Source organism: Zosterops lateralis (assembly GCF_965231275.1).
Source record: "Zosterops lateralis genome assembly, chromosome: 6".
NCBI classification, from domain to species: Eukaryota; Metazoa; Chordata; class Aves; order Passeriformes; family Zosteropidae; genus Zosterops; species Zosterops lateralis.
Window position 1 is genome coordinate 52,236,738 of NC_139761.1, and position 22,455 is coordinate 52,259,192.

The window sequence follows — 22,455 nt, forward strand, 5'->3', positions numbered from 1 at the left end:
CATACTTGATGCTGGCTTCACGTTAACCTCTTTCCCCAGCGCTGTTAAATCTAATTCCAAAGAGCCTTAATCACCTGTCAAGTACTGAGGGTGTTTGAAATCCAGGCTCAGATCCAGCGTTATCCCTTATGGCAGCCCAGCAGACCACACTCAGCTTCCCTGCTCCCCAAAATTCCAAAATATACATGTACAACTTGAACTAGCCACTAGTTTCAGAGCACTTAGAGAAACAAAGAACTTCTCCCTTTTGGCTTGGAGGATATCAGAGCACCTGCAAGTATTCTAGGCACCCCCAGGGAACGAGCTAATGTGGATCATCTGTGCTTCTCAAAAATTTCTAAATTTAGACCTGATCAGACAAGTAAAGGTCAAAAACAAAACAGAGAGTCAGACAAGTACGGAGAGAGGTTTTGGGGAACAGATAAAGCAACTACCCTGAGGGAAGTGAAGGCGATGGGAAGCCTTCCTGTGCTGCTGAAGGTGTGGCTGTACAGGATCCTTTCCAGGGCCTGCTCACCTGCTGCTCTTCCCATTTGCACTGTGAGCTTTCCTGCCTTTTTCTTGTCTAATGCTCTGATCCTCTGTCTGCCAGCTGAATGTGCACTGAGCTGCTCACAGCTGCTCTTCTCATCTCTGCTGTACACTGGCATCAACTCATTGCTTTGTCAGGCACAGCAACCAGCCAGGGCTTGCTTTTCCTGTGCCCTCTTCTGCCTCCTGACATCCACAGTTTTCATCATCTCAGTCCACCATGGCTGGGTGAGAAGAATTTTATCTAAAATCCCAACTTCTAATATACTCCAGTGAGAGCAGTAATTCACTCACTTGTAATTTTGAGTGTCACTGGAGGCCTCATCACATACTCATGTAACTCAAACTGATAATGAAAATTAACAGAAATCCCTGGGCTGCAATCCCAATGTAAATTGAAGGAACTCTGTCCGTTTGGGTTGCACATACAAATTTTTCAAATAAAGTTATCGGTTTTCTTGAGATACTATCACGAAATAAGGAAAGCTGTCCTTATCTTAAGTATTGCATGAATTTAATTTAAAAGAATTAAATATACATAATGTTTCACTGTGAAATGAGGAGTGGGTCTGAGAAAAGATAAAGTGGAAAGCTGCACAGAACAGTCTTTCCAGGAAATACCTGAACACCATAAGGCAACAGGCATGCAGTGACCTAGGCCAGGGGAGAAATTCTTCAATTGAGGCCTTTCAGACAACAGCTAAAAGAATTTAGTGGTCGTCCATTGCAAGTTGCTAGGGTATGCCTGACCTTATTGACAGCAACATTTAGTTTTGATAGCAAAACCAGAAAATCTGCTTGCATGACAAAAACCTGTGTGCAGTGGTCTTTGAACTAAAACACTTTCAGCATCACAGGAAATCTCTACGTGTTTGGGTTTTGTTCCTAGGCTGAGAAACTTGTCACACCCGCCACTGTGTGGTCAGCTGTGTGGTTTTAATGACTGAAATAACAACTGATAAAACCAGTTTATCTAAAAAATTATTTTCTCTTCAAAAATTTGTGTCACTAAAGAAACAAAGTCTCAAAGGCCTACGCGTGAAGAAGGGCATGCAAAATGTAGATTTCTGGTTAAAACCAGATGTCTGGTTGCTGTAGCAAGAGAATGATACTTTCTGAGACTGTCAGAAGACCTACAGCCTGCCCTGACACTGCTCACATACATCACACACTCAATGGTCAATGACACCATCCACATACCAAAATCAGCTCCCCAGTTTATTCCTGGCTCTGGTTCATTAGCACTTGATGGGATATTTTCCAGCTTTTTGCACTCATACCACATAAAGACTTACTGCAAGCTTTCCTTTCAGTCAGGGCCTCATGCAGAAGAAACCAAGTTAGTTTTGACTTCAATTTTGATCAGTTTTTGGCCAGAAAACAGTTTTAAGAATGAAGAAAACTAGTTGTTTTAGGTACAAAAAGTAGAAAAAAATTTTTGAACTTAATTTTGCTTTGAAGCAAACACATGATTTACCCTAATTCAGGAGGCACTAAAAATGAGAGCTCTATGAAAATTAAAAAAATAATATAAAAAGAATCTTACAGGCATCCCAGAGAAACAGGCTGCCCAACTTCATCAAAAATCAATGGCAATTCCAGTACCAACTTTTCAACAGCATTTTAAAAAAAGTTTCAGTTCTAAATAATTTGACTGCATGAAACACTACAAAGATTTGAATGCTTTCTACTAAATAGTCAAGGTGCTTTTGATTGAAAACCCAGTGCAAGCACTTGCTACAACTACTGCATTAAAATATTTAACCTGAGGGATAAAGTGAGCACAGCAGAAGCAAAATAAAGTTTTAACTACTGTGATGGCACAAAAGCAATGCAACATAAGCAAAGCCTGTGCATGCAATTAATCAAACTTGGGAGTGTTCTGCCTGCACTATTGCTCACTATATTGAGCTTCTCTCATAATTACACACAACTTTATGACGTTATAAATTTGAACTTTCTTGATGTGAACAGGGATGTTGCACCTTGTATAAGACTTGGACAATTAACAGAATTCAGATGGACGCAACCAAGTTTTGGAGTTCACATTTAGTGACAGGTTTGAATTACAAGAATTGAGTTGAACAGCAAGAGAAGTTCATTAAGCAACAAAGTATTAATTGACATTTGCTCAATATACACTGATAAACAAAGCCTCAAAGTTCATTAAGCAACAAAGTATTAATTGACATTTGCTCAATATACACTGATAAACAAAGCCTCAATAAATAAAATAAATTAAGACTATGTCTCAGGTTTTCTAGGTGAGTATAGGGGCAAGAGGGAGTGTTATTTAATACATGGAAGAACTGCTACCTTTGTACCTCCTTCCAGGATAGTACTGTGGTCCTTATAGCCTATTTACATCTTCTACTATTGCCTCTTTTACAGATCAAAGTATCAGCTCTCTGTGAATCTCCCAAAAGACACTTAAACACAACATCTTCACCAAAGAGTAGACAATGGAAAAACTGAAAACGTGCCAAAATTAAGCAACATTTCCTATTCAAAAGTGTGCACATTCTAATTTCTAAGCAGAATTTGAAGAGGAAGGAAGAATCTTGAACTACACGATGCAAGCTGAAACTGGACAAACTTTCATTTCCCACTGGATGTTGACTGGTAAGTGAAGAGGTGAAACAATAGTGAACTTGCAGCATCCTTATTAGACAGTCAATTAATGAAAAGTTGGATGTGAAAAAACTCAAAAGATGAAAATTTCCTAAATGAGAATGTGGATGCTACCACTGCCCTTGGTTTGCACAGTAGCCAAAATCGGGAAAGAAACTGATCAAATACAGACAAACCCCCAGAAAGTAGGTGCAACAGTGATACTCAGCATGAACTTCAGCATAACTGGGGAATGGGCAGATTAATTCCAGTTTTCTGACTCTCCAAAGCAACCACAGGATAATCATGAACAGACAAAATATTTGGATGATCACAAATATGAAAAATGAGAAATGTGGTGCAGCCACTTCAATATACTCCAAGATTATTACAGGATGAAAAGGCAAAATGACAGTATTTGGACAAGATCACCACATTTTTGTTATGTCTGAAATTCACAAAATATCAGATACAAATAATGTGTGTGGGATGTGACACAAAATTTTGAACATTTGTTCTTGGGTCTGTTAGCTGTTTGTGTACCATTACATAACCAGTGACCCACACGTGTGGCATGCTAAGTATTTTATTTTTTTGTGTAGTAATTCTAAGGCTCCATCAAAAGAAAGGGGTTTTATAGAAAACACTTGTTAGATAGGAAAGAGGAATCACTGATATAATACCCCAATAACAACCCTTCAAAGCCTAAACTCGCTTCATTCCTCCACCTACGCTTTGGATGTTTTGTTACTGAACACAGAGAAGGGCAAACAGTCCTCTCCCCTTATGTCAGACCTGTAATGTTGTAATTCTCTTTTCTATGGTAGGAATGTTGTGATACACAGTGTGGGATGTGACACAGCAGAGGGAGCACACTGCTCATCTCTAACTCCTGGGTGGATTTTTCTAGAAGATTTTCACGGAATATGAAGTTGAATCCCTCTGTACACAGCATTTTTCCCAAATAAATTCCTGGTTCCCAATTCTCTCTGTTGCTGCTGATATGATTCAACAAACTGGCAAACCCTGTAGCTTAAGCTATGCTGGCTTGTCCACATTTTCTCCCAGTCTCTGTTGGAACCTCCACTTTGCAGAGGAGAAACCTCCAGGGACACCACAAACTTTGTCTTCACATTGAGAGCCTTTTCTACTGTCCCCTTGTATATTCCTTACACAGACACCACAAATACCACGTCTTTCATTTCCGCTTTTATTTGGGTATTTTTAAGTTAAGTTGCTCAAGTCCATTTTCCATCAATACAGACACTAAAAAAACTGAGATCAACATTTAAGGCAACATCAGCATCCATGCCAAGCTCAATATGCAAACCATGTCCTCTAAGCACCACAGCATCCCAGAAGTGCCACAGGTCCCCCACCTCCGTCACACGTTCCCTTTCCCTTTGGACTCTGCTGTCCCACACAACACTCAGGAATTCCATTGAGATGCACAGTCTCAAGACCTTGCCATTTTTTAAAATAGTTTCTTTTTTAGGAACTAGATCATTTTTGCATAAGGTGATATGAGTGAGATACATCTCATGGTGAAAGTATGCAGTTGACTTATGTTGGCGATACCATACAGAACCTTTTTTAAAAAATATATTTAACATCATTATTCAATGACTTTAGTATGAACATTACATGTTTTTAGCCTTCTGGTAAAGGCTATACATGGAGACTGTTAGAATGGTAATTTTGCTTTAAATTCTGACTTCTTTAGTGTTACTGTTGACAAGTGTTTGAGTTAGGGATGCCCAAGTGCAACTTTTAGGAAAGAATATTTACAAGTATACAAAAGACCACATAGTTTTGAATACACCCACTATTCTTAATACAGAGTAAATAAGGATTTGTCTTGTGTCCGTGGAATATTTCAACAGGTGGGTCTTGCTTTTCTTCTCTTTTACAGTAAAAGGAAAGTTTTTACTTTTCCTTCAGGAGGGTATTTATTACAAGATGGTTAGCATACATATATCACATAACATACAAGCAGTAAAATTAACCAGTTACAAAATAAGCAGTGGTATGTATATCTTCATATAACCTAAGAACAGGATCAGTATTTTACAAAGTACATATAAAAGTACTTCATATACAAAGAAAAATACAAATGTGCAAACACCATTGTCACAGGTGGAAATTTGTCAATTGAAAAATGCTAGAAAAATCCTTCATATTTTGTTTTGAAATTGCAAACGCATTAAAAACAGCTGCATTTCCTATTGTGTGTGGTGAGAAATCTATGTTCCTTTTGACAAAATACATTAGTTATAAAAAAACCCACAAAGTTTAATAACTGAAAAATCTTGTAAGTATAGTCAGTTTGGTTAGGCTGACATTAAATTACAAGCAGAACGTCTGGAAAAATGAGAAAATAGTGAATCATATATACAGACCTTTTGTAATATTAGTGTGCTATTTAACATATTAACATTTCAAAGTAAAAACAATGGCTTAATTACCTACATACTCTACTCAGTCCTCGTTATTCATAGACTGTAAAATTTCAACTAATTTGGGGCTATTAAAAATGTTTCACCAGGATTTTAAGCAGAACAAACACAAGTTCATCAAAAGTAAAAATCTATAAACAGTCTTCCAATTAATGTGCAAAAAAATGTTTAAAAAGTATCAAATCACGACACCTCAAACTTGATTATGTACATATCTAATATCTGTAAATGCTGTTAACTAGCTAGTTTTGTTTTGTTCTGCTACAAATAACTTACCTCTGTCCTGCAAAATAGTCTGCATTGTAAAGATTTCAGTGCAAGTGCTTGCTTCATTGTTTAGTGCATTATCATGTTTGTTATTTTTTATTTTACAGTGAGCAGAACAGCATATAAATTAACACATACAACTCACACACAAGAGATCCTTCATCTACTGAATTCCTAGTTTGTTGTTTTCCATTGCTCCAGGGTAGTGTTAGCCAGTTTTCTTTCATTTATCCCATTGGAATTGCAAACAGAATCTAAAATAAAAGTGCTATCTATGCTCTTCAGGTAATCCCTAGATTTTGAAATTCCATAACAACATTGCAGAAGCACTCAGCAAGAGCACGAGATTAGAGAATGACCTGCACACTGAGAAGACACTTGAAAGTCTGGCATCAGGCAATTTCACTTTTTTGGTCTTTAAAAATATTGACTGTCTATAAACATTGGCAACCTGGTGTGTGTCACTGGACTCACAAGCTTCATTTATTTATTTGTTTTTAGGAATTGTAGACATGTTCCCTCTTATTCATGACTAGCCTGGAAATAAGAACATTCTGCTTAAAAATCTAAATAAAGTGGAAATACACTTCTTGTTGAAGGGAAAATTTCTACACTTTCCTTTGGGCAGGTTTCCTAACAGAATAGCTGTGAAATGAGAAAACCGGGATCAGATGCTAGTGCAAATACAGCCCACTTTTATAGCTAGGAATTGTACTGGAGAAAGAGGAAATTCAGGATAAATGGATTATTATTTTTCCAAGTCCTCCCTGCAGAAAAAAAAATAGCAGTTACAGTGGTTATAGTTATTAAACAGAAAAGAACTTATCATGAACTTTTATGGCTGAAATGTAAGGAAGGCGGGTTGTGTGTCAGTAACATTCCAGAACTCAGTTTCTTCCAGGATGAGGTGCTTGAAATGAGTCTTTATCATGGAACATTTTTCTCCTTTTTATGCATCTGAAATGCAACTCTGGATCCTGTCCATCCATTGTTGAGCACTCTGTGCATCTTGGGCACAAAAGTTATACACACGTTTATTTGTCTTCAGCTGCAAAGGAAAAACATGGACACCAAGATGTCAGCACATGGAAAAGAAAACCTGCAAACTTTAAACTACAATGCTCAGTGTGCTAATTGGGTCTGAATGTAACAGTTTTGAACTTTGGCTGTTGTGAGTGATGCCAGCTACATAATTTTTTTTATTGCCTTGAGATGGAACAACAGCTCCTTCCAAGCTCATACCTTCCAGCAGGACTGGAAGCAAGGAGTTTAAAAACACCAAGAGAAGGAAGTTTCACATGAAGATCAAGTAAAGACCAGATATACTTACATCAAAAAATGCCTTTTCACTGGCATGTTTTGGAGCTCCAATTGTTGGAGAAGCAGGAATCACAGTTTCCACTTCTGCAAGGTCTATGTGTCCCTTACAGCTCGTATCCTCCCCAGAGTCATAGTATCGCAGCTGGAGCACAAGAGAAAACAAAATCCAGACGTGCTTTTAGATGGACCTTTCAGATTAATTCCCTTTTCCTGGATACAGCCTGGGGGCATTGACTGCTAAGGGTGGGAGGCACAAAAATTACTAGGAGCTGAGGAGGTGGAGGAAGAGTATCTTGTCCCCAGAGCTCCAGAGCAGAGAAGCAAATGGATTGCCCTGGGCAGAGGAAATGTGAGGCAGGAAAACAGAACCATTTCTTCACTGGTCATTACATAAAACTAACACAAAAGCTTTATTTCACCAAGGCATTGATAGAACACTTCTCTGTATTTCAAGAATTTAAAGGGATCAGCAGAAATCGAAGTGTAATTTTAGGTAATTATAAACCACACAGAGAGCTCACATTTTCCTATACCACACATAGAGGCTGAATAAAATCTGAGCTTTTTTTTTTCCCTCCTTACAAAGATACTTTGATATGGATATTAATCACTCTTTAAACTGAGTTTCAACATGCAAACAAGTTCCAAAAAAATCCCCCACAACAAAACCCCAACGAATTCCCATAAGCCAATATAAAACAGCAACACAAACTTTCACAGTAAAAGTCAAACAACAGAACTCCAGCTAGGATTGACCTGTATTATCCCTGCATCTATCATACTCAGAAGGTTATTTGGTTAGACAAAAAATGTAAAAGTATCATTTTCTCCTGCAAAATGAACCTTTTCTCCTATATATAAGATATATAGAATATATATTAGGAAGAATAATTATTAACAGCACATTTGTTGGTATTTACCACACTGATCTCAAAGCACTCAATTGGCATTTCAAAAGATGCCAGTCTTTATCCATATTACATATTTTTAAGTGTATTGACTACATAATTTAATATTTTTTAAACAAAAGCATACATGAGTCTGAGAAGTTATAACCCCCCTTTGTGTAATATTTGGCTCAGAATATTTTACTGCCTGATGACCCAACATTATTTGAAGTACACAAGACCATAAATTTATATTGCAGAATTCTGGCATACATTGTAAATTGGATTAAAAAAGTTTAGACAAACAGATGTCTATTTTTGGTACTCCTTTTTCTACAATGATTAGGTAGAACACTTATGAATAATTTTGCTACTAAATTTACATGACTCTGATTAATCTAAAATACTCTCATATATTTTTATAAAATACCCGCATATGTTTTTTTCTAAAAAATAAAAAGCAAAATACCAAAACCCCTCTGTCCACTCAGAATTCTGTATCAGCTACAAGATGCCTAAGACAAACACTGATGGGTCATGAATGATGTAGCACACACCACATTTGAAAATCAGCAGTACTAATATTGTTTTTAAGACCAGTCTACATAAACCCACTAAACAAAAAAGGAGTGACACGATAATTAAAAAGTCCATTATCTGGAAAGGTTTTACCTGGTGTTTTGTCACATCCAGCACAAACCAGCGAGGTTTCCAACCTTTTAGCAAAGCTCCTCTTTTGTACAGCGTACCTTCAAAAGATCTGAGAGGGACAGAAAATACAGCAGCATGTGATTCCATAATGTGGATACTGCTGAGAAATAAAAGCCCCAAAATGATATATACTAAACACCTACTACATACATATTGAAAACTTATTTTCCTGCAGGAAAACTAGTAAGATTTATACCAGTAGTTTAGCTATTGGTAACTGTGATTCACGGCTACAACACCCTTTTAGTACTTTGGATGCATTAAATGTACAACTACAATTTGTGCATCTAATGAAAGGGAAGAGTGAAAGATGCTGGTAGGAGATAGAGGCCCAACCACTGAGACAACTAAATGTGATCAAATCCAAAAAGAAGAAATAAGGTAGCCATGAAGCATTCTGTGCACATGAAAGTTTCATTTCTTCCTAAGGCAGAGACTTGTACCAATCTAATAAAATGTTCATAAATACTGTGTGATTATTCAGTTTACCTGTTTTCATCATTCTTTGATGTGAAATGATTGTACAGCGTCGTTGTTCTTCGGTCTACTCCATTAGAGGGAGAGATGCCCGAACTCTGCTCCTCACCCAGCCCACTGTCAGGTATTTCCAACAAAGACCTCTTCTGATAGGAATGTAGATTAGGTGACATCATCCCTGAGGAGCCAGAGGGATGTCTCCGGAGCTGAAAAAGAGGGAAATAGAAGAAAAAAGGTAATGCAATGTGTCTTGCATTGTGAGATGGTCTCAGTGCTGTACTGATAATAAATACATGGTACAACATGTAAGTTGGGAACTTCTGTGAGGCCAAAAAAAAAAAAACCAAACTTCCTAATACAAGGAAGGGAATGCCAGAGGGATGAAAATTTCCTGCATTTCTTAGGCAGAAAGGGTTCACAAGGTGTGAGAAATCAGTATTTCAGAAAAGCTTCACATATTCCAGTGACATAAATACTGAACAGTGTTTGCCTTGCTTTCTCAGAAGCATCTAAAATTAAACAGAGATTTGGATACAATAAATTTCCCTGATTTCAAAGGGAAGGAAGGGGGGGAAAGAAAAAACTACAGCTTCCAAGAGCTACTTTACAGATCCATGTCATTTTAGTAGAATCTCAATAACCTGGAACAAGAGGGATCCTGTATTTGGTCCTAATCTAAATGACAACACTACAGATACAGTCTTGAACTGGCACCTCACTGTGCAAAGTTCAGAGGCCAAGCTCCCAAAAAGCAGTGTCTAGCATTATTCCTGGTGCACACAGAGAGCAAAGAGGTAGCCTTTGATTTAGAAAGTATCTATATTGTCAGCTCTTCTTGCTACCATGGTCAGGAGTTGGAAACACAAGCAGGAATACTTCTTATCTCTACTTAGAAACTATAACTCCATTTAGCCATGGAAATACCTTTACTTATCACTGAGAATCTGTGACATCCTTTTGGCTACTTTCAGGAATTGAGCTTTTTTAGTACTTCAAAAATCTCTTAAATATATAAATCATACATCTGCACATTAGTAAAACGCTCATTTTTATCTGTATGCATTAAATTACTCTGGAAAAGCTACTAGATAAACAGCACAAGTAAAAAAATATTTTTTAACATGAAGAAATAAAAGGCCAATCTCATGGGTTAGAACAACATATTCAGTTTTTCAAAAGCAGTATTTTACTCCAAGAAATACAGCGATTTTGTCAGTGCCTCAGGTAGCCTATATAGCAGGAATGAAATTATTCTATTGGACAAGCTCTTTTCTACTTACATTGTCTTGTCTGGTGTCATCCTTTAGATTCATTTTGACCCTTTCCCACAAGAGCTGCCACCTCTCTGGGCTCTGATTTAATTTACTTTCCAACCTTTCGATTTCCTGAAACAAGTAATACGGGTTACCTTAAGAATAAACATTTCTTTCTAACTGATCACTCCCTGACAATCATTTTAAAACAACTATTCTCTAGTCAATGTTTTCACCCAGTGAAGTTCAAAACCCTCCATCATAACCAGGAGTCAAAGGTAACCATGGACAGCATCAGCCACATTGTTCTTCTGCATTCCCTTGTTGGAGGAGCCACCAGGCTTTCAATTCTCCCCCAGTTCTCCTGAACACACAGAATTCAACACCCACTGCCACAACAGAAACACAACACTGATAAGGACAGGCTGTATTTTATGAAAATATTTACAAAGAACAGATTCTGTGCTGCAACACCAACATTGTGCATTGCCAATATTAACATTTACCCTGGTTTATAAAATGTGATACAAAGCTGTAATAAAAGAAGGAAATGAAACAGAAAGATTTATTCAATTTGGATGCCAAACTGTAACAACATGTTCGTGTTCTGGAACTTGGGAATATGACCTATGTTGATAACCTCCAGTTAGGGTTATTTCCTGTTAATAAGACAGTGCAAAGTTAAGTAAAAAGAGTCAATTTTATGAGTTTATGTTTACTTGTGAACACTCATTGATGCATTTGTCAAGACTTTGAGGTGTGGTCCATGCTTGCTTTGTCCATTGTTACTTTTAACAACTATATTGTTCTGAAAATTTTCTTATTAATTAAATAAAATTGAAACCTCAATTTTGCAAATTCAAATAAGAATTAATAATGAAATAAAAACCTGCTACAGTACATAGGCTTCTCATGCTATATAGAAGCCAATTAAACACCTAAGACATTTATTTTCAAAGGAGAGAAAGTATCTACTTACTTCTACTCTGCCTAATAAAGTAGATTTCATAATATTGTCCAATTCCTATTGGTCTTCTGATTGAAAAATTTTTCAGGAAATTGTTATTAATTTGAATGACAGAAAATTATTACATTTTTAAAGTAAGAAAACGTTTTGATATGGAAATTATCTTCTGAACTAAATTTTGAACACTTAGGTGAAAATAAAACCCCAGCATTTGACAATGTAACAGGAACAATATATTTATACAAACTTTTCCTTGCTGAATGTAAATTAGAAAATTTCAAAGTGAAACTAAATGTAAGAAATGTGGCTTAACAGCAAGAATCAAACGAGAAGCTTTAAATACTGAAGGTAGCTGAAAGTCACATATGCTGTCTCTCTGCTAAGAAATAAAACCGGAATACTTTTGTTTGGAGTATCTTCAGGTAGAGGAAAAAGTAAGGAATGATGAACACAAGCCAGACTAAAGCCTTCTCTAGATTACTTGTTTGTCTTTGAAAGTGCTGAATGGAAAACACTTCTGGAGGCACAAAACTGCATCAATTTACCACACACTTTTTACAGTAAAATCCTTTCCAAGTTGTTGCAAAAGGATATAAACTCTTTATTGCTCTAAGTTAGTCAGTTTAATCTGATCATTCTCTTTCTGCCCTACTCTTGACTTCTGAGTATGAGTCCTTCTCTGCAGAATCTGGAAGTAACTGAAACTTGTTACTTAGCAACTGGGTCACATTCCTTCTTTTTTGGCTCCATACTGAGCAGTGCTTCCAGAATTTAAAATGAAAAACTTTCATGAAAAACTTTCAACAATCTCCTGTATATAACTCGAAAAGTTAGGACTAAATTCTCCTTTAATAGACCCCATATAAAAAAACATACATGGCAATAAATCACTAAGATTTACTCTTGCCTCTTCAGTTTTAAATTTTACAGAAAGCAGCAGATTTTTTGTTTTCCTTTCCATGTGTGGAATAGACTCTGAGTAGATGCATTTCTTTGAAAGAAAAAAAAATCTTTAAATTTATCTCTCTGATTCATCTCCTGTTGTCCGGGCTTACAGGAGCAGAAATAAATAAATAAAAAGGTTATAACAAATTTAATTATGAGAATACCCATTTCCTGCAATTAATAACAAGCAATTAGCATTACTGTGCTTTCCAGAAGATCTGCTAAATAACCTGCTTTGGAATATTTGAATGGTAGAGACAGGAGCTACATCTGCAGCAGCTCCAGAACTCTGGAGACTGATCACCTCTTTTGCTCCACAATGTGTCTGAATGCACACAGGTTCATTTCTCACAATTCTTACAAGTACCAGAATCTGACCCACTCTTAGAAGAAGAGCACCACATTCTGCCATGAAAATTCTGAATTAAGGCACTCAATAACTTCTCTGTTTCAGCTTCACATCCTGAAGTACACTATCTAGTTTTCAATTGAAAAATATCTTTAGAACAAACAAATTTGGGCTTATCATTATAAACTAAGTGAGAATCAATCTTCCCCAGTAATTTATGATGCTAAATATGGTCTCAGTTGAAATTTTTTGGATACCAACACATTCTCAGTGGATTTATGATTAAAGAGAGGTCTTTCTCCTATATCAGCAATAGCCCTAAATTAACAACTTGTTTTAAAAGAACATTCACTTTGCTTTTTAAACTTAGAAGAATATTTTTGTAACCTTTATACAACCTCTCCAAAGTTTTCCAAATGTTCTCTCCATTGCTATCTTTTATTACTATAATCTAATTCACAAATAACATTTAAACTCTGTAAAACCTGACCCACATATCTTTAGCCTATATTATGGCTAATTTCCCTGTTATATGGAAGTTTCTCACAGTTGTGGATATGGACAGTCTGGCATCTACCCCGGGAAGAAATGCAGGAGAACATTGTTGTATTCCTGATGTGCTTCTGGCCTCTGGTTACCTGGTATAAAAACACTCTGTGCTTTGCTGAAGAATCCCCAAAATGACCCCTGCTGAGAGGCTGTTCTTCCTTTGCTTCTGGGAAATTAGAAGCTCTGAGAAGTTCTGACTGTCTTATTTTGAGTCAACGGGGGTTTTCCATGAGATTCTCTTTATTTATTTAAATTTTTTTACTGGGCATTGTTCCTGTGTTCGATCAATCAGGATTGGAAGGAGCAAACCAAAAGGAATTTGAGGAATGTGCCAGAATAAATCTAACTCTTTATCAAACTCTTCAAGGACTCACATCCTTTCAGAAGCTTCCTGCATTAGGACTTGCTAAAAATCATCTTTGATTCAGGAAAACTGGGGGTCTACAGCATATCCTGATTTCCCAAGCATCACAATAGTGGGCTCCATAATCCTAGCTCCAACGTAAGCTCAAGTCTGCAAAGAATTTTCAAAACAGTGCACACAGGGAGGTGCGTCTGGACATACGAGTGGCTTGAACCAAAGGAAGTGAGGAATGCCCTTGTCATTTCCCTGCACTATCAATTATGATGATAACCAAATGTTAGGCTGTTAATTAATTATAATCAACAAGCATCTTCATCTCTAAGAGAAGACAGATGTTAAATCACTATAAATAACTACAACAATGATGACAATTGGATCATTTTTCATCTTCTTATGAAGAAAGCACAAAACTTAAGCAGCCTAAGTGAGCCCAAACAAGAAAAAGCCAAAATCAAGCATCTATTTCAACTATCAAAATATTCTGAAGAATCTAAATTTATCAGTTTGGTTGTAGTAAACATGAATAAATTAAGAGCAATGATGGCAAGCTTTTTTGAGCAACGTGGGCCAAGATGTTCAGTTTATGTTTGTGTATTTGCTTCCCAATTGTTGATATCAACAAGTGTCAGATTCTATTTTCTGATCTGTCCAAAAATCTGGGTCATTATTTTACCACACACCTACTTTAAAATGAGGGGAAAGAGGTCAAGAAAGCAAGATTCACCATTTGCCCAAATGAAAATAGCTGTTCTTGCATTTCCTACACAAGGCAACCTAAAATTTTATTTATTCTTTAAAACAGACAACGAAAAAATGAATTCATGAGTAGTTATTGACTAAAATTAAAGCACACAGCAGGGAAGTCTGCATTCAGAGCAACATCAGCTTTGCAGGAAGCCTGATTGATTCCCAGAACCACCACCACATCTCCAGACCAACCAGTCAGTCTTACTAAAGACCTGTTTTGACATCTGTCGTGATCCTTTTAATAACAGTACAGTTGTAAGGCAATAACTTCAATAAAAGTAAATATGAATTTCATGAGCATAAGAGAACTTACTGTTCTGTGCAACACAAGTACTCACATTTAAAAGGCTGGTGATGGCATCAGGCTGTATTTTTTTTACATCATCATAACATGGCCACACTATTTTCCTCTTAGTCTGAGAGGCTGAACCATCTGTTTGGTCATTTTCTTCTGAAACACTACATTTTGCAGGTACCATGGTCCAATCATAGGAAGGACCTGTAGCCAAAATCTCTTCTACATAATAATCCCACTTTTTGAGGCTGGACATATTTACATTTGGCTTCAGTGCCTAGTTGAAACAAAGTGTTATTATAATGACATGAAGGAAGCCTTTGAATTTAAGATTTACAACACAATACCAGTATTTTCCAGATTATTCTAAATTGAATTCTACAATGGTGAGTGTATTGTGAATTTCCTAAAATTATTCAAGACACAGCCCAGTCTAGGGGACAGACATTATCATATAAGACAGAGATGTAGATAATGTGATTCAATCAGGTTGTTATGAAATGTAGCCCATTATGACTCTAAGGTCAGTTTCCCTTTAAAGACTATTTTAATAATAATGCATATTATCAAACCAAACAGGAAACCTCACTTAGTTCACCAGGATGCATGAATACATGTTCCAGAATTTGGCCCTTTAAATTACATTTCCATGGCTTTCAGATACAGCTCCAATCAATCAGGTAGGGTCAATTTTGTCCACCAAATACTTAACTTAGTTCAGAACAATTATGATATCAAAATGTACTCAAGGAATCACTCAGAATAACGAGCCAACTGAATTTTAACAAAAAAATCATACCTCAGTTTCAGCAGGGGCATAGAGGTAATTGAAGAAAATTGGGCTCCTTTTGTGCATCTTTTCAATACATTCCCAAATACAAATTCCTTTCTTGGCATGTTTATCTCCTTTATCTTCAAACAGTGTCCCTGGGGAAAAGGACAGCAGCACAAAGATTGCTTTATAATAATGCTCAACAAATGGTAAAGCACAGCCTAAAGGAATTTCACAGATTGAAGGTGTAATAAACTCTACCATCAAATGCCACTGCAACAGGAAATAAACAAAGAAGATAAATAATAAAAATTAATTTTTTTTTAAATAAAATGGTTGCTCAAGTCTTATCTGCCCTACAAGGTTTTTATGAAAAGCATTAATATATGCCATGAGAAGCAGCCCACAAAGCAGAGAAATTTGGAGCATGTTTCAATGGACAAGTCCCAGGAACAGCCTCAGCCGTGGTTATGGAGCCTCAGTAAGATGGCTCTGAGGGGAGCTGAGGCCTTGGAACCTGTAAGGTTGTACATGACAGATGGAATAAAACAGAAAATATAAAAAGAGAAACACTGAAGATAATGCAAGAGGAAGAAGTGGGAGGTAATCGATAGAAAGGCTTTTCTTTCTTGAAACTTTATGCACTCTCTGATGGACTCAGAGACTTTGTTTCTGTTAAAAGAAGGGAAAATGGAACTACACAGGAAAGTTGCTAAACACCCTGAGGCATGGCACTAATTTCTTCCACTTTCTTTTAGGGCCATCAGAGGCATGGCTGAGGAATCACTTCTGTAGAAAATACTACATGTTCTTCACCTCCATTTTGCTTTCTAGATCTCAAATGTAATTCATTATGTGGTCACCACGCGGCTACTGTGAGCATCTTAACCCAGGCAAATTTTTGTAGACCAAATATTGAGGGAAAAATATCAACAAGTAAAAAAGCAATATGCAATACACAAAGATCACACATACCATGTTCTAGTCTTTCATAATCTGAATCCAGAAGAAATGTTTTAAATCGATTGGATATGTGATGAAAAGCCAGAAACTTCAGATAATACTGATTGAACTCAAACTCTGTCGGGTATTGGTTATGAATCTAAAAAGTAAAATTAAAAAAAAAAAGAAAAAAAAAAAAAGAAAGAAAAAAGTGGATATTGAGGTATAATACAAATAGATATGTAAGAAATAATAAAGTGAAATGACAGCAAAACAATTCTTCCATGAATGCTGAAAACAAATTGCAAGTGTCACAAAAATCCTTCTAACATTTTATCCTAGAATTTTTTTTGCTAAATAAATTCATGTATTGTCTATGCTGCAAAAACATTTCAGAGCAGATAGAGTGAACTGTGTAATAAGCAGTATTATACTCTGTACAAACCCCAAAATTCTTCCAGGAAATCCAATTGGATATAAATCTTCTAGGCTAAGTCTTAAGTCAAAACTACGTAACTTCACAGATGAAGATGCTACTCCTGGATGTAGCTGAAATTCAAACTTTAACTGAAATTTTTCACATTGGATTTCTTGCTAATGCTCAGAACCCCATGAGGCAGACAAGTATAGAGACAATGCTGCAAATGACATTCCATCTACCACTCCTGAAACAGCCAATTTCTCAAATACTTACTAGTCTACACATATTTCTTCCTTTTCAAAATACAACCCAAAATATTAGAGTATGAAAAAAAACCAACCCACGCTGAGGAGGTGTTTTGCTATTATTCTTTTAAAACAGTAAAAACCATGTCACTGCTTAAATTGTTACCCACATTAGGCTGTGGGTCTGTCTAATTCAGTGAATGTGTCCAAAATGAGTCAGGAGCTGGTATTTATTTAAGAAAACTACACAAGATTATCAGAGTACAGCACTGTGAAATGGCTGGTTCTTCACAGTTGCTTCTCTTTAACATTATCATAAAGATTCTGGTGTAAGATTTTAAGTATGAAGTTTAATATTCATGGCAAAAAAAATTTAGCATTAGTTACTGATATTTATACTTGATATCCATATAAAATGAAAGATTCTAAAAATCTTGATGAGACAGTGCTGGGACAAATTTCATACGTTAATTTAAAATTTACTCTTCAAATGAGTTTATGACTCATGATCTTTATTTTCAGAATAAACACAGCAATTAACTGAAAATTCCTAATTGCAGTGGAAATAAGTACAGCTTGCAATTGCAAAGGAAACTGCTGACTGAATTTCACATTTGAGGTAAGTCCCACTGTGTTTTATACAGCTCCACATCAAACCTGTAATACACCTTCAGTGCTGAAATCGACCCGTGTCTTGTCTTTTGCATTCCCATCACTCATTTTGCTGTTCCATATTTTCTCTCTAACCTCTTATCAGTTTCTCACTTAACTTGTCAGTTACTCAGTGGGATTTTTTTTTAGTACTGATGGGAACTGTTATTAAGATTACTTGAAGCAGCTTACTTTTAGATTTCCACACAGATTGGCTAAATAAAGGGAGAAAAAAGTGTTTAGCAAGAAGAGGTTTTCTACTGAACATACAACAGTGACAGGAAAATCCCTTGAAAGGACCTATAAATACCCATACAGCATTTTAGTCAGAGAATTTGTTGTTATTATATCTCAGTATTATCGTGAGGTTGGGCATTTAAAGTGCTAAGATACTTTAAGATATGTCAGTTCAATATACCAACTCTTATTTAATCCCCATTTTTCCCCTGATACAAATACTACATTCCTGTACTGATTTGTAAGACTAAAGTTGAGCAATTTTCTTTTTCTATAATAAATTCAGGACTTCAATTTTATAGACAAATTAAATATTTAGCTCTATTTATTAAGAAGAGGTTTTTCCTGTATCTTCTTCAGTACATATTTTCTCCTTGTGTTAGGAGAAGGTTTTTCTAATATACTCGAAGAAGGAAAGGCAACATTCTGCTATTTGACATGAAATATATACAGGGTCTTAACTTCTACTTATGGTCCAACAATTATTTTAATACATGTAAGAGTTACAAGAACAAGCTGCTGATAAAATCCTATCATGGATCTAAATGTTATGGGTGATTCCCTTTCTGAGATTTCTGGATGCAGAAATATTGTAATAACTCTAAGTTATTATAATATAATTTAATTTAGAGAGAAAACAACTGTAAAACATTTCTCTGATAAAGGTAAACAATGTAATAATTGTTGTTGTCTTAATCTCTAAAATATATGAATATTTAAAATCTGATTAAACCTGTTTGTGTTTATAATATTATGATAAGAGAAACTCAGCATTTTGGAGTTTTTTTTTTAAATGACCACATTCCCACTGAACTATCTCCTAAATGTATTTAATAATCTTATAAATCTATCAGCTTCCTTAGTTTTCCAATACATTTTGGGGTTTTAAATCAATTTTTACCTAGTATGAATGAGGAATATGTCACTCCAGAGGTCCTGTTCTGGTAATGGCTACGAGGCTATTCCTGCAAACCCTGGAATAACTGAGCACATCTCCCATGGGAGCAGCACTCACCTCCTCTTACACAGGGCGCTGTGACAGAGCTCCTCACTGAGCTTGAAAGATGTCAGCTCTAGAAAATCATCCTGTTTTAATTATATTTAATAAATGACCAAATAGATTCACAAGAAAAATAAGAAAAGCTTCCTCACTGACATCACTTGCATAAAATCAGTCTCCTTAGAAGCAGGGGAAGTATCTGCCAGATGCTGCTATTGTGAAAGACTGATTTTGCATTAATAATTCAGCTGACACCTGGAGATATTGGCATAAACAATGACTTTTTATAAGATGATGCAGTTCTAATTTAGGAATCACTGCTTCATTTGTTTTCTCTGTATCTTTAGTTTAACCCACAACATTTAATGCATGTACTGGCTCTGGTAATTTTCTTACTGCACATGGTATATGGATTGAAAAGGTTAAAAAGACTTTGAAAGGACCAAATGTTTGCTTCCAGTTAATGGGTAATTTTAAAAAACTGATCATAATATATTACACTTTATGGTCAAGTTGCAATCTAATAGGATTCTGTAGTTGTGTAACAATTTGCACAGAAACCAATGAAACTTCACAAAAATTTTCAAGTACAGATGTTGAGAAAACTTATTTTTTATGGTAAATTCATATGAAATTTCAACCTATAATTTGACTTCAAAATCAATTTCCCTAGAAATTACAACCACAGTGTTAGAATTTGGTAACTTAATATCATGCCATCATCACAAGTTAGAAGAATAATTGAACTCTAGTTCTAGAAAAGTTACTCAGAATTGCATTCTCCACAGGGCTGTAGGTCATTTAGCCTACAGACAAGTCTGCATTATCTATATTAGGCTGATTATGCTTCCCATGCCCTCTCTGGGATGAAGATAAGACTGGATAAAACAATTATAACCCCTACACGGACCTCTCCTTCCTTATAAGAAGTTACTGTGTCCTTAAGATGGACAAACTGAACTGCTTCTAATGGTCTTTTCTATCATTTTTCCCAACATTTTGGCTGGGTAAAGCAGGCAGGCTCCCAAGAAGCCCCGAGCTCAGAGACTGGCAGGGTGCTATCTCCACCAGAGCAGCAGTGAATAGCTCCTGATGGGGAGCAGGAGGTGCTTGTCCTGTTGGCACAGCTGCACACAGCTTCAACTCAAAAAGCAGAAAATACACTTCTCTCTGGAAAATGTACCTGCTAATAACCTGTATATTTAATGAGATAGAGTCAGTGACACACACCAAAGCTGCTACCTGATGTTCTTGTATTTCTTTGACACACTCACATGCGTGCAGCCAAAGGCAAAATTGTACCTGACAGTTGTCAACAGGAGGGATTTATCACACTCTGCATTTTATTCTAACTTTTAAAGGTGGGATAATTATGATCCACTATTCCATGTCCTTAGAACTGCAGATTTTGTTAAACATAACTTAAAGAAAAACTAAGAATTCTGCCATGAAGAAAACATGGTCCATTCTATTTCATGACAATAAGCCCAAATCCTTAAATTTAATTCTTAACTTTCTTTTGGCTAACCCATTTGTTTCCAAAATCTGTGTCATCTCTGAATCACTTGAGGAAGAAATACTGCTCGGGTATGTGTGGACAATTTCCTTGTAATGACAACTTTCAAGATTTATTACAGTAAAACTGAAGCAAAGTCTTTCCAGGGGCAGAAGCAGGATGTAGGCTATGTCTACATTAGCAAATAATCAGAAGCAACCCAGAGCAGACAAACAGACTGAAGCAGCTGCTGCTGAGGTCCCTGCAGCCATAATACACATCTGTGGATTTACCTGGACTAGATTTAGTCCAGTTGAGTGGATGACTCCACTTTACATTGATGAGCTCAATGGTTTTAAGCTAAGTGACAAATTATTGGTGCAAGTTTAAATGGACCAGATGAGCACCAAAAAATGGTAAGGGGAGATGCTGGAAGGATTCACTTCCAATTTACACTACTGCTTAAAATCAGGGGTAGGTTTACTTCATGCTCCTAATGGATGGTGTTATCCAATCAGCCAATTTAAGCTTAGAGAAGACACAGAGAACACAACACCATGACCAAGACTAATTAATTTACAGAATTGAATGAACCACCAGACAGATGGGTTTCAGTATTAGAGCACATTTTGTCCTGTTGTAGCCATTGCAACCAAAAATATGGATTTTTTTTTTTCTACTTCAGAAAAGGAACAATAACCCTAAGCCTATTGTAAGAAAAAGTGTGACATTTGGGCAGATTAACTTATTTGAATGACAAATGCAGAACTGATCCTCTTCAGAGAAATCTCCCTATTTCAAATAAAAAATAGCCTTATGCCCACAACCACTGGGAAATGGATGAAACAGAAGATCTGACAAATATTTCTAAGGTTTTCAGAAGGGGAGTGCTGTAGGAATCAATGCAAATTCCAAGAATATGATATATTAACTTCTGAAGCACCAATAATGATGGCTGTTGGTGTTTAACACTGGGACACAAACAAAGCTGGGGATTTTTCCAAAACATGTTTTTCACTCATCATCTTATGAGCTCATTCATTATCAATCTCACATAGATATATCTGAATATTGCTTTCCATTGGTTTAGCAAGTTATTTAATCTGTGGAGTTTTCTTCAGGTAGCAGAGCAAGACTACTCACAGACTCTTCTTTATGCAAGTATTCACTATGAATGTGTGTTCCCAGTAAAAAGGCTGGTGCTTTAGCAGTTATTTTCTGTGATACACAGTCATCCATACATTTTAACACATGTCAATAATGCCAAAGAAGCTTTCAGCTCTTTCAGTGAGAAAAATCAGAGAAGTGGGAAAAGAAGGACACATGTACAAGAGGAACTACGCAAGAACCCCTCTTATGTTTGCATACACAGAATCTCTGCAAAAAATTTACATTTAGTGGTTTGAGATGAAGAAAAGAACAGACTTCAGAATTAACCCAAAATGAGTATAATCTTCTCAATCTAAATTCTTCCTACACAAAACAATTGTTGGTGTCCATCTTCTTCTGAACATGCACTAGACATAAAAATCAGAACATCTCAGAACCTCTGGTTATAGCTGTTATTGTTTCCAGAACTAGTGTAGTATGAGATCTCTTCAAGGCTCATCATCATGCACAAGGAATTTAAAACTGTCTAGTCAACGTACTATAAATCAGTCCCTTCTTCCTTCTGAATAAAGGACTCTAAAAGCCAGTCATAGCTCAAAAACCTAACTGAAACCTCTACATAAACAACCTTAATAGAGCAGTACTACCAACCATCCTTCTGAGTCTGCTTTGGGTCAGTCTCCTCTAAACAACCATTCCAGCTCTTCTTGAGGTGAAATCCATCCACTTCAATAAAACCTAGGGAATGGTGTTACTAGTCTTCTCCCAAACCTGTATCTATAACATCTGAAATATTGGAATATGCACATTTCTTCATGAAACCTTCTTGTAAATGGAAGCTAGAGATTGGCTTA

General features: G+C 36.2%; 1 protein-coding gene across 3 annotated transcripts in view; it reads right to left on the minus strand.

Annotated features, from left to right (window-relative positions):
* Positions 1-4,354: 4,354 nt before the first annotated feature.
* SBF2 (SET binding factor 2) overlaps positions 4,355-22,455 on the minus strand; it is a 235,288-nt gene continuing 217,187 nt past the window's right edge. For all 3 annotated transcript variants that reach the window (XM_083863029.1, XM_083863028.1, XM_083863027.1), the window contains 8 exons: positions 16,476-16,602; positions 15,528-15,655; positions 14,772-15,005; positions 10,540-10,644; positions 9,272-9,465; positions 8,744-8,831; positions 7,195-7,326; positions 4,355-6,912 (listed from right to left, as the gene is read on the minus strand). In XM_083863029.1, coding sequence (XP_083719155.1) covers positions 6,814-6,912; positions 7,195-7,326; positions 8,744-8,831; positions 9,272-9,465; positions 10,540-10,644; positions 14,772-15,005; positions 15,528-15,655; positions 16,476-16,602 — 1,107 coding nt within the window. In that variant the 3' untranslated portion in view covers positions 4,355-6,813. The remainder of the gene's footprint in view (positions 6,913-7,194; positions 7,327-8,743; positions 8,832-9,271; positions 9,466-10,539; positions 10,645-14,771; positions 15,006-15,527; positions 15,656-16,475; positions 16,603-22,455) is intronic.